This window comes from Ammodytes marinus (assembly GCF_949987685.1).
Source record: "Ammodytes marinus genome assembly, chromosome: 8".
Taxonomy (NCBI): Eukaryota; Metazoa; Chordata; class Actinopteri; order Uranoscopiformes; family Ammodytidae; genus Ammodytes; species Ammodytes marinus.
The window spans coordinates 22,296,523-22,307,383 of record NC_137212.1 but is presented as its reverse complement, the minus strand read 5'-3'; the positions used below and the strand labels follow the sequence as shown (position 1 = coordinate 22,307,383).

The 10,861-nt window shown below is 41.5% G+C and overlaps 2 protein-coding genes across 4 annotated transcripts; one reads left to right on the top strand and one right to left on the bottom strand.

Moving 5' to 3' along the window:
- The first annotated feature begins 1,624 nt into the window (after positions 1 to 1,624).
- Positions 1,625 to 4,145, top strand: micos13 (mitochondrial contact site and cristae organizing system subunit 13). The gene is made up of 4 exons (XM_080032635.1): positions 1,625 to 1,785; positions 2,245 to 2,401; positions 3,228 to 3,285; positions 3,586 to 4,145. Exons 1-4 carry the CDS (start codon positions 1,757 to 1,759, stop codon positions 3,681 to 3,683), a joined length of 342 nt encoding a protein of 113 aa, XP_079888761.1. The 5' UTR covers positions 1,625 to 1,756; the 3' UTR covers positions 3,684 to 4,145.
- Positions 4,146 to 4,286: 141 nt separating this feature from the next.
- On the bottom strand, positions 4,287 to 9,280 carry LOC307254309 (spindlin-Z-like). 3 transcript variants are annotated; one of them, XM_080032633.1, is made up of 5 exons: positions 9,180 to 9,280; positions 8,370 to 8,411; positions 7,829 to 8,076; positions 6,684 to 6,917; positions 4,287 to 6,211 (listed from the first exon to the last, which is right to left on the bottom strand). In XM_080032633.1, exons 2-5 carry the CDS (start codon positions 8,387 to 8,389, stop codon positions 6,006 to 6,008), a joined length of 708 nt encoding a protein of 235 aa, XP_079888759.1. In that variant the 5' UTR covers positions 8,390 to 8,411; positions 9,180 to 9,280; the 3' UTR covers positions 4,287 to 6,005. The 3 variants fall into 3 exon arrangements, with proteins under 3 accessions (XP_079888759.1, XP_079888760.1, XP_079888758.1); XM_080032634.1 differs by having other exon boundaries at positions 8,370 to 8,408; positions 9,180 to 9,228; XM_080032632.1 differs by lacking the exon at positions 9,180 to 9,280 and having other exon boundaries at positions 8,284 to 8,405.
- Between the last annotated feature and the right edge of the window lie 1,581 nt (positions 9,281 to 10,861).

The window sequence follows — 10,861 nt, the reverse complement described above, 5'->3', positions numbered from 1 at the left end:
CTCACGCAAATTATAACTCTGCCAAACAATTTTTTTTATATATATATAGCTTCGATAAATCCTGGCCGTCACCACCATCACCTAGTGTTGCCACCCGTCCCGTTTTTCCCGAAATTGTTCTCTTTTTTCACCAGCTGTCCCGGGGAAAGAAAAATCTCTCCCGGGACACAATTTGTCCTGTTTTTTGGGGAAAAACTAATTTGATTTCCTTCGTTCAGTAGTTAAGGCCGTTTCACACGGGCCGAGGAGTTTGTTGCGCCCACTAATACACTCTCAATGGAGAGGCGAGCGGGCAGAGAGAAGCCGCAGCATTTCGTCAGGCGGCACGACAAGCGTGCAGGGGCGGTCTTAATGATCTCGGGGCCCGTTTCAAGACCCTGTGTGGGGCCCCCCACATTTTTTTTTCTATGAATAATGCTTGTGCATGCTCCCCGCAAAAATAAAAAAAAGATTGTGGAAACTAGTTGGTTCATAGATGGATTATGAGATAATAGGCCCAGACTCTTAAACTCTGCAACTGTAAAAACATTTCAGAAGATTGGTCTGCAGACCCATGTTATATGGGTCTTGCTTTTCTATTTTTCACCTACTAGTTGAGGGGCCAAGTTGGTTTTAGTGCTCCCACATTCAAATGCGGACGCCGAAATAGTCTTCTCCATGGTTGGTCTTAACAAGACCAGCACCAGAAACAGACTAGCCCTAGAAGCAACATTGTCGTCCATTATGATGGTCAAAATGGCTGGTGTGGAGCCACAGTGCTTCAAGTGGGAGCCAGAAAACCCCTATCCTGAAGGCCTCAAAATCTGCCACTCGAAGCTACAACAGCGAGCATCAGTAATATCCAGTATCCATATTTGCTGAACTGATCTAAGAGTTTTACTGAAATAACTACCCCGAACAACTACCCTAGGCCCAACACCCATCTCACTAGTCTGGCATTTGGTATTAATCCAGTTATACTTTCATCATAAAATTACAACAATAGGCTATATTTTACCTAAAACAAATAAATTATACTGAACTGAACTTGTGTTAAAAACACACAATAAAATTTCACTCGCGCGCTTCGCGCGCTCGCATGGGAAATCCGCTTCTGTCTCACTCTAAACAATTTCCAAAAGTTGAGAACCCTGATATAAGGTTAGGCCTAGCCTATAGCCTACTATAAAAGCTAGCCTATAAGATTTCGTTGGGGCTGTGTAAATAGTGTATTCACCGTGTGACGTTGAGTGAGACGGTAAAATGTAGGCTATCAGACCATGTGTCGGTGTAGTTCTATTAGCCCTGCAATGGCTAGCGCAGGGGTTCTCACACTTTTGATAGCTGAGGGCCAATTTAGGAACCCAAAATTGGACCTAGAGCCGCCGAAGGAAAAAACTGGAAAAACCTGAAATCATTTCAATGGCCAGGTTGCGTCTTTACAGTTTACATGTAGGCCTATCGGTCTGCATCAAGTAATGTGCACATTTAAATTAATAAATTAAGGGCTAGGTTTCATTTCAACATTGGGGGGGGGACATATTATAAGCGGGGGTCTAGGATATATTTCTTTCTTTTTTTCTTCCTGTTCTACAGCAGTCCAGTTGGTGGCGGTAATGGTCTACTAAACTGGTGTGCCAACCGCCAATAAACACTGAAGAAGAAGACCAGTCCCCCTGTATGCTATCTCGAGCACAGGGTTGTCCTTCAGTGGAGCTACAGACAGCTTTCATTCCAGCTTATTTTTTGGCGTGGAAACTGTACTCCTGTATTGACTATGGCGGCAAGGATTTTGCCTGTGGTGAAGTTAGTATAATTTCACCCTTAGTTTCTGTCTAATATATGCTGATGTGTGTGCTAATTTAGCTACTCGATTAGCCAGTTAGCTAACCAAGCAAGCTAGCTAATGTAACTGTCAGTCTGTGGGGAGCTTTCCAGCTGTGTTCTCCCACTTTGCTCAGTGGTTAGATAATCATATCTATATATGTCTCAGTAACTCGGCTATTAAAGTATACTATTCTATATAAATATGTTTATCCATTATATTTGTACGTTGACCTATCTTATACGAATTGTCTTCGTTTGCTAACGTTAGCTAATGTATTATAAATAACATGGCTCATTTCCTTGCATCAAAGGACACTTTGAGTGGTAGTAATAGCAACACGTAATGGCATTTTAATTTAAGTTGAAATGTTTGAGACTAGAAAAAGGGTCCTGTGTGGACCTGGTTCGTGGCCTGACTGCCTCACTCTCTTTTTTCAGACTGGCCACCAAGGTGACCATTGCAGGAGGAGCTCTGTACGTTGCCTGGGACTCTGGTCTGCTTGGGAGCAGTGAGCAGGGCTCGGAGGCCCTGGGGAAGGCCAAAGCTGTAGTGCCACCCGCCGTAGAGGAATGGATGAAGTACTTTGGTCTGGAGGTACAGATAAGATGCTCAACTTAAAGTATAATTTAGGACTTCCCCAGACTAGTAGGCAATGACAGTGAGACACAAGGAAGGGAAACGCATTTGTATCCATATCTGTTTTAGAAACTGGTCAACAGTAGGCACATAGGTCAAAACACACTTGACGATGCTCATGTTTATTGGTACATTAGATAAAGGAAAGGGTTGAATTTTATTTAACTCTCCTTTCCATGTCATGGCCCATTCCTTCTCACTGTGACAACCTTTTCAGTGAATAAGACTCATTCATCATAGCTTGTTTACTTTAAAGCATTTAACAAAAGATCATGAACTACATTATACTCATTCTCTATCTCGTCCTGACACATTGGATACATTTGATTTTTTTTTTCCTTCTATGTTTTTCCTTCTAAAACGTAGTACACACAGATACATTTTTTTTTTAAGTTGGATTCGACAAAAAGTGTATAGCTTTGGTTTGCCTAGTTATTCCCAGATATATAGACATCTTAGTGTCACCCAAGTAGTCAATAAATAAGTGATTTTTCACAATGGGTTTCACATTCCCATTCTGCTGTAATACTGAAGTAATGGGACTATCCTCATATTTCAGTTAACCACCCAACTGTCAACCCTCAAACTTTGTTGACACTCGCAGGCGTGGCACACTATTTACCCATCTGATATTTAGTATCACCAGTGAATAGCCTACATTTTTCTTTACACCTTTAACTCCTAATCTCTTTGTACTGGCCTCAAAGTTTTAAAGGATTTAATGTGAATGCAATGTTATTGAATACTCTAACATTCACCCCATCCTTCTCCTCCTCCTCCTCAGGCTCAGCTGCCGACCGTGCCGAAGATTGAATTCTCCCCTGTTCAATCGTGGAACTCTGGTAAGAACTGAATGGAAAGACTTATTCATTCTTTTTTTTTCCAAGAAATGGTTCAAGTGTGGTCAAGTCACGAATTTGTGTTTTTAATGGACAGAGATTTTAAATTATGATTGTGCACTTCACTTGTCTGATGAGCAGTGATATTGTTAGCCTTTTCTTGGGGCAGTAATCGCTTTCAGCATCACTAGTATAGTGTATACGTCTCTGAGATTAGTAGTGTTCAACTGGTCAAAATCTGACATGCTTTGTGTGTATTTTGGGCGCGTCAAACCCAAAACATTGATTTTGTTTTCATTGCAGGAGTGCGGTGGACAATAACGTCTCTTTCGGAGGCTCCGACAAGAGCAAATGATTACACACACCAGAGCCTGCAGTACCTGAAGGATCTCACCAAGTGAACAACAGGCACTCTCTCTCTCTCTCTGGACAGCCTGGCATTTATCAAGTCTTTTTTGAGTTTTGCACTAGAGAAATGACACTACTTCTTCAGAAGATGGGAAGCCCTTTACAAAAAGAAAGATGAAAAACACCTAACACGAAAGAAATGTTTAATGAAGAGAAGTTGTGAAATTTGGCTGTGAGGAAAATTGTTTTCCTGAATGGGTACTGTGGTTCTCTAAATGATAATGGCATTGATTGGGAGTTGTATTGTACATAATGCTAGGAAGTAATTTTATTTGATTTTTTTTCAATTTGTGGAACCACTCAATTCACCTTCACTCAGCACTGTCTAATATATAGTATACTTTACTCTCCTATGTTCCCATATCACCCAAATAATGTTATGAAGAGACATGTCTGTTATGTATATTTGCAGCTTCACCATTTGTAACTGAACAATACATCAATCTTAAAACGTGTCCGGTGTTTAGTTGGATTTATTGAGGCACAATGTACACTTGTACACGTTGATCATGGCAGTGTGTTCAAAGAAAAAGACAAAACAAATGTGCAAAAATCTTTATTACCCCCATGACTAATAATAATGACACCAATGGCCTGTAGATGCTGCTACAACCTCAGAACACGAAAAGGTGATCGAAAGCATGAAGAGCGCACACAGTCCTTTTGGAACTCCACTTTACACAACATAGAAACACTCCACAGCACCACTAGCAGTGATGTACAGTGTTTGTTTTTGAAAATAAATGGATTTTCCTTTTAACGTGGGTTTAAATTAAGTGCAGTGATCCTGCCACATTTGAAAAAGATCCAGGCACTCTGTTCAGATGATGCATGCAGAGTTCTGACAACCAAAAATAACTATATCTACTGATATCTAACCAGGACATAATGGCAAAGCTGGGATGAAATCCATACAACAAGCATACATGTCATTTGCTAGGCAATGTCATAACTACTACAACTTAGATACTGTCAACAAACTGGTCTGTTAGCTCCTTACTACACCTTTTAAATATTGAGATTATCACTTGTGTATATTTATGACCCTGTAAAGCTGGTGGGGTTTAAATGAGATATTCATATAAATGAGTTATCACAACAGGCAACATTACAAGGCATTTTACACAAGTTATACATATTAAATACTCTCATCTTTATGTATTGCAACACATCATTTTTTTTTCTCTTCATGCGTGTGATATAAAGCATTTATTCTGCCACATTTGCCCTTAAGGAAAAAAGCATTTTTGGGGAACCTATGTAGTGTACCATAACCTAAACATGTAAACTTTATACAATAAAGTGCTCCCCACAATATCGACAGTGACATTATACAACCAATGACGATGTGTGTTAGGTTTAAAAGAACATTTTAATACTGCAAAGCAAAGCAGAGCAAGCTGTCTCTGTGACTCACTTCTGAATGAAAATCAAATAGCAGCCTTCACACGCAATGATTAAGAGTACGTAAATAGTAGAGATACAGTATGTACAATATTGCAGAATGACAAGCCGGAAGGCACTTTATGAATGGTTTGGGATCAAATTCAAATGAGAATGTAGTAAACTGCATCTTCATCAGCAGTCAAATGATACAATTCTAAACATGGTGCAAAGTTGCGGGAGTATATTTCCACATTGGCACCATTCTTCTATGAAGGCTTTTGAAATGATAAAGTGCCCCATTCAGATGATTTGAAGACGCTACTTCCATTCATACCTTTCAGTACTAACACAAATTTAAATATTGTGGTTAAATAAGAGCAGAACACATACAGTATTTATCAGTCAGCTTACAGGTAATTCAACAAATGCCAAACCCAATGTGTGCGCCGTGCTTACAAGCTATTGAGATGCTCCAAAGGAACTTGGCTTCAAAGTGATGTTTTAAGCAAAAACATTGTTTTAGTCACTCTGGTATTTCATTAAGATAATTACTCGTAAGGACAAATCAGTGAGTATCTTAGGGACAACAATGCAAATGCAGAAACAACTGCACTAGTCAGCTGTCGGGGCAGTGCAATCTTGGACCGTCCATTCACTTAAAACTATAAAGTAGAGCAGCAACAATAAAACAAGGCGACTCCCTCTGCTCGAACATAGCCACGCACACCTGTGTGCTACAGTTCTGCTGTGCATATGGAAAAAGAAGTAAAAAAACAAAAAAATAAACAGATTGCACTTCTTTTCTGAACATTAAAGCATATCAACTATTCAACCCCTGCCACGGCTTTACATGACAAGATTGGAACAATGGGTGGAACAGAAGCAGATGGACAGAGGCCGGAGAGTGAGAGATGAAGTGTCCACTATCTCTAGGTGGTTTTCACCAGGTCATAGACATGGATGTGAAAGTCATCGTCGTATTTAATATAATAGACAGAAGGCTTGGCTGGGACCTGGAAGATGACCAGGCCTGTTCTTTTCACGCCCTTGTCAGTTACGTACTCCACTTGTTTCCCCACCAGACTCTCCGTCTCTTCCCCGGGCTTCCTGTCTGCGGGCAACAGGTGCTTGTTTTCTGGAGGAGTGAAACATCAACAACATATTGCCATTACGATTGCATTAGGTCTGTTCAATTGGAACATTTTGCTTGTGTGGAACTCACCAAACACCATCTACTTATATAGCATCTCAGAGTGGGTAGCTCTGTGATAGAAATATTTTCACAACCAAAAATATCTAGTCTCCAGGAAAACAGTGTCTGATTTTACTCCATGTACTTACTTTACTTTGTCTATGGCTGTATGAAGAAGTGCTTAGTTTAAAATATGGAATTTTGCCTGTTTGCTACTGAGACCCCCCCCCTACCATGACAACCATGGCTGCTGGTGAACTCACATGGTCCATGTCAAAATGAAGATTAAACCATCCTTAAAAATTGGCCAAATAATGTGTCACGTCTATAAAGACTCAGGTCAGAGTATCAAAGGCTGGGTACAGCTGTGTGGAAGTATCATCAGTCGTTTGTTAAAGGCTTAAATTACCAGTACCTGCTTCGGGCAGAATCCTGAGGTCTCCGTCAGCGTAGTCGTCCCACAACTGGTACATATAAAGAACAGGGTCCTTTTCATAAGTGATATAATACCAGTTGGTCATGATTGGAGCTCTGGAGAGGACCATGCCTCTCCATTCATTCTTCTCTCCGTCCTCCTTTTCAAAGAGATGCTCCACAGCTTTGCCCACCAGCTCCTCTGCCCCGGGAGGTATCTTAATTTTGTTGTTTGCTGCGGAGACACACCCGCAAAAAGGACATAACAGTATAAAAAGTGAATAAACCGGGCCATATGTAACCCTAGCTCTTTCAAGAGTGTGCATCATCTTTATCACATGAACATGAGATGTTTGTCTCAGTTCACTTCACAGTCTAAGGGCGTGTTCACACCAGCTTTGTTTAGTGCAGTTGAAACAAACCCTGGAGCGCCCTTGGTGCAGCGCAGTCCGAGGCTCTGGTGCGCACTAAACAACCAGACTCTGCTCCGCTTGAAAGAGGTCTCGGCCCGTTTGCAAGTGAACTCTGGAGCGGAGCGGAGCTGGTGTGAACCCAATCCGCACTAATCACAGGACTCTGAGTATTTTGCATAATTTCACCGTTTTTCGCATAAACTTTGTCATTAAATGTAAGTGTTATTAAGTTATTTAGCGCACGTTGTCAGAGCATACACCCACATGCTCCAACCACTACCGTCTGCTGATATTGTAATGTGGGCTGACAGAGGAAAGTAGCACTACATTTAATAGACTCTGTCTGTTACAATATGCACTCCACAATGTATCCGCTCTCAAGCGGTGCGCACCAAAGAAGCAGACTATTGGGTGTGAACACGACCTACGGGCGTATTCACACTTAGAAGTCCGAAACCAAGTTTTTTTTTAATCCACAGTATAGATTTGGTCAGCATAGGAATGGTTTCACATTGCAGTTTTGTGAGCGCACTGAAGAACTTTCCATGACATGCCTACGTCCTGTGTTTATCAGCTCCATGGGCTTTATCCCCCTATACTTGTGGACATTGATTGGTGTGTAGATTGGGCGTGCGTCTGGAGCCTGTGTTTCTATTTGGTTGTTATCCAGAAACCTGAAGTGATCAACTGAACAGGCATGGGATTAAAAGGGCAAAAGTCTGACTTCACTCACCGACTCTTTCCGTCAGGACTTGAAGGTTGGACACCCTCTCGTCCTTGAAGAGCTCGATGCCGTAGACGCAGTCGAAGCCGTCGTACTTCACCATGAAGAGTGAAGGGTTGACGTTGAGCCTGTCCAGCACCGTGCCCTTCCATTTGCTCTGGTTGCCCTTCTCACGCCAATTATGCTGAATGCGGACTCCCAGAATGCCGTTGGGGTCCGGGGTCAACGTGTCACTCAGCTCCCCGCTACTCCGCTTTCTGGTAAAAAAACAGGACGAGTATGCAGGTCAGCGTGTCAATGTGGTTAACCTTACGCCAGAACGTATGATATTAGGCTATGTGACTTGAGGAACATTTACAGTGTCTACAATTATATTCTGTCTGAATGTATTCCAGTCATAAATCTGTTATTAGATTAGATAAGCTATTAGATCATTCTATATCTTCATACCTGGATCTACCAACCTTTTATCATGTTTGCGACCTTGTAGTTTTACCATTAATGGCGTCATGTGATGTGGCATACACAGTGTAGCTTTGTTTCTACGTACCTGCCCCTTTTCTTGGACATGCCTCCAGAAATTCAAAGGCTACTGATTTAAGAGAAAGACAGGGCAATGTTTAGTTATCATGTGAGTGAATATGACAGCTGCCAAACTTTCACGTGCAGTGTATATAGGCCTACAAGAGTGTGAAGGGGGGTGGAGGTGGGGGGCACTCAGCTTCTGCTAAAAAGGCTGGCCTGTCTGTAGAGACCAGACCCTGTACGACTGACTGCTGTTGGCCTCGGCAGAGACTGACAGCTCCAACAGCCAACAGAGTCATGGAAGAACTTCCTGGATATTTTTTACTTTAACCACACACAGCCATGGAGGTCACTGTTCTCTACTAGATACTTTGTGGTTTGTCACATTTAGGTAGCGTATTGCACAAGTCACACCATGATTAACAGAGCCGATTAAAATAATCTGTGACACTCTACTTCCAAGAGAATACGTCAGCCATTTCACTGTGTTTGACGAATTACAGTAGCCTAGCCTAATGTCTTGTCAGCCGGGTTACATTTTAGTGCAAATAATTTAGCAACATATAGGCTACAAAAAAATATGATGAGGTGAGCCCGATAGACGACGCGAGAAAGCATGCCGTGTACCACCTGTCCTGGACTTAATCCAGCACACCTACACCTCCCACTGTAGGTTATCAATAACCCCCGTCTGTCCTAGCTCTACCTCAATGCAGATGTTACAAGAAGTGGAGGCGACTAGCTACATCCACTATTCGGTGTCCCTGGAGGCAGGTAACACACACCGGCAACAACAGGGTGTTCACAGCCTACACTCGGAACACGTTCTCATTACCTTTACGCAGATTTCATATCAGTATTGTTCAGTTCGTCTGGCAGAGAAATGTTGCCACACACCAACCCGTCCGTGTAAATCTCGCGAAACCTGTGGAAAATGGGAGATAGGAGAAGACACTCCAGTTCCCAGCGAGCCTTCGCCCACCATGACGGCTAGAAAATGACACGAACGCGCGCGCAATGAATGGTGGGAATTGATGTTTTCAATGACGATGATATGGGCTTTTGAACGAGCCTAGTTAAACAGGTGTTGAAGACAACAGTGCTGCAAGCTGCGTTGGAGCGTTTTCGGAAATAGAGTAATTACGGTTTAAGTGCGCTCGATCGACATGAGGGGGCACACGAAACAGCCGACCACAGCCGGGGAAGTGGTGACGGGCTTGACGCATGACTTGCCTTAAATTTGACTTAAAGGGACAGACAGCATAGGCGCCGCAGTGAGGTGTTCAAGATATATAGGCCTACTACAGTAGTAGTATCAAGTGCAAAGTTATTATGTTATTATCATTTAGCAAGGAAAAGGTTAGTGCAGAGCACTTTCTTATCAGTATTAGATTATGGTGACCTCATTTATATGCATTCTTCCTCATCGCTATTAAACAAACTAGATGTAATTTACCATTCAGCCCTGCACTTCATCACAGGTGCCCCAGCTAGAACTCACCACTGCATTCTGTATGAGGCTGTACAATGCATACAATGGCCCTCCCTCTCCCTTAGAAGGAAACTACATGCACTGATTTTTATTGCGAAAGCACTAATGGGTAAACTACCCCTTTACATTTCAAATTTGCTTTCCTTCCATAACAGTGTTTACAAAACAAGGTCATCAGAATATATGTTATTAACCACACCACTAACAAGAACACAACTGGGTACAACAGCTTTCTCATCATATGCACCAAAGGTCTGGAATGAACTTCAGGCCACTCTAAAGCTGGAATCACTCCCACCACTCCTTTAAAAACATGTTACAATCAGCTCTAAAAGAACACTGCAACTGTTTTTAACCTGATGCCTTTTATTTATTTTTAATTTGTTTTCAATTTAAATTTTTAATTCATTTTTAATTTAATTTTTTAAACTGTATGTATTAGCTTGTTCTATATAGCCTGTTATGAAGTGTAATTTTAGCATTATAGTGTCAATTGTGGTGTACTTTGTTTGTGTGTGTGTGTGGCCTTGTGCAAATTCTGCAACTTCTTTTCTGCTGCCTGTCTTGGCCAGGACTCCCTGTGAGAAGAGTTACTGTAACTCAATGGGACCTTCCTGGTGAAATAAAGGTTAAATAAAAAAATTAAAAATGATCATGTTTTCATTTACACGTTTTATATCACTGGCAACATAGCTTGGGCCACTGGGCCTATTGCGTTTAATAAAATAAGCGAAAATGTTTAGTGCGCATTTTGTTACTCTTTTATTACATCAAATCTCAAAATAGTTTAGGAAATATATAATAAAGTTTCACAATAGAGCTTATAAGTTAACAAAGGTTACTATAAATTCACACACAATAGCGTAGCCTATAGGCCAGACGTGCCCACTAGGTCGATCGCGAGGGTAGTGTGGGTCGATCGCGTGGCATTCTTAATTTTATTATTATTTTATTTTTTAATTATTTAATTTTTATTTATTTTTTTACTATGAAAGAGCGAACGAGCCGTGCGAACATGCGCCGAC

Coding starts and splice junctions, on each gene's coding strand:
- LOC307254309 (XM_080032632.1), bottom strand. CDS start 8,342: ATGCCACATCACATGACGCCATTAATGGTAAAACTACAAGGTCGCAAA. Junction 8,077..8,283: donor GGTCGCAAACATGATAAAAG/GTTGGTAGATCC, acceptor TTTTTTTACCAG/AAAGCGGAGTAGCGGGGAGC. Junction 6,918..7,828: donor AGTCCTGACGGAAAGAGTCG/GTGAGTGAAGTC, acceptor GTGTCTCCGCAG/CAAACAACAAAATTAAGATA.
- micos13 (XM_080032635.1), top strand. CDS start 1,757: ATGGCGGCAAGGATTTTGCCTGTGGTGAA. Junction 1,786..2,244: donor AGGATTTTGCCTGTGGTGAA/GTTAGTATAATT, acceptor CTCTTTTTTCAG/ACTGGCCACCAAGGTGACCA. Junction 3,286..3,585: donor TGTTCAATCGTGGAACTCTG/GTAAGAACTGAA, acceptor TTTTCATTGCAG/GAGTGCGGTGGACAATAACG.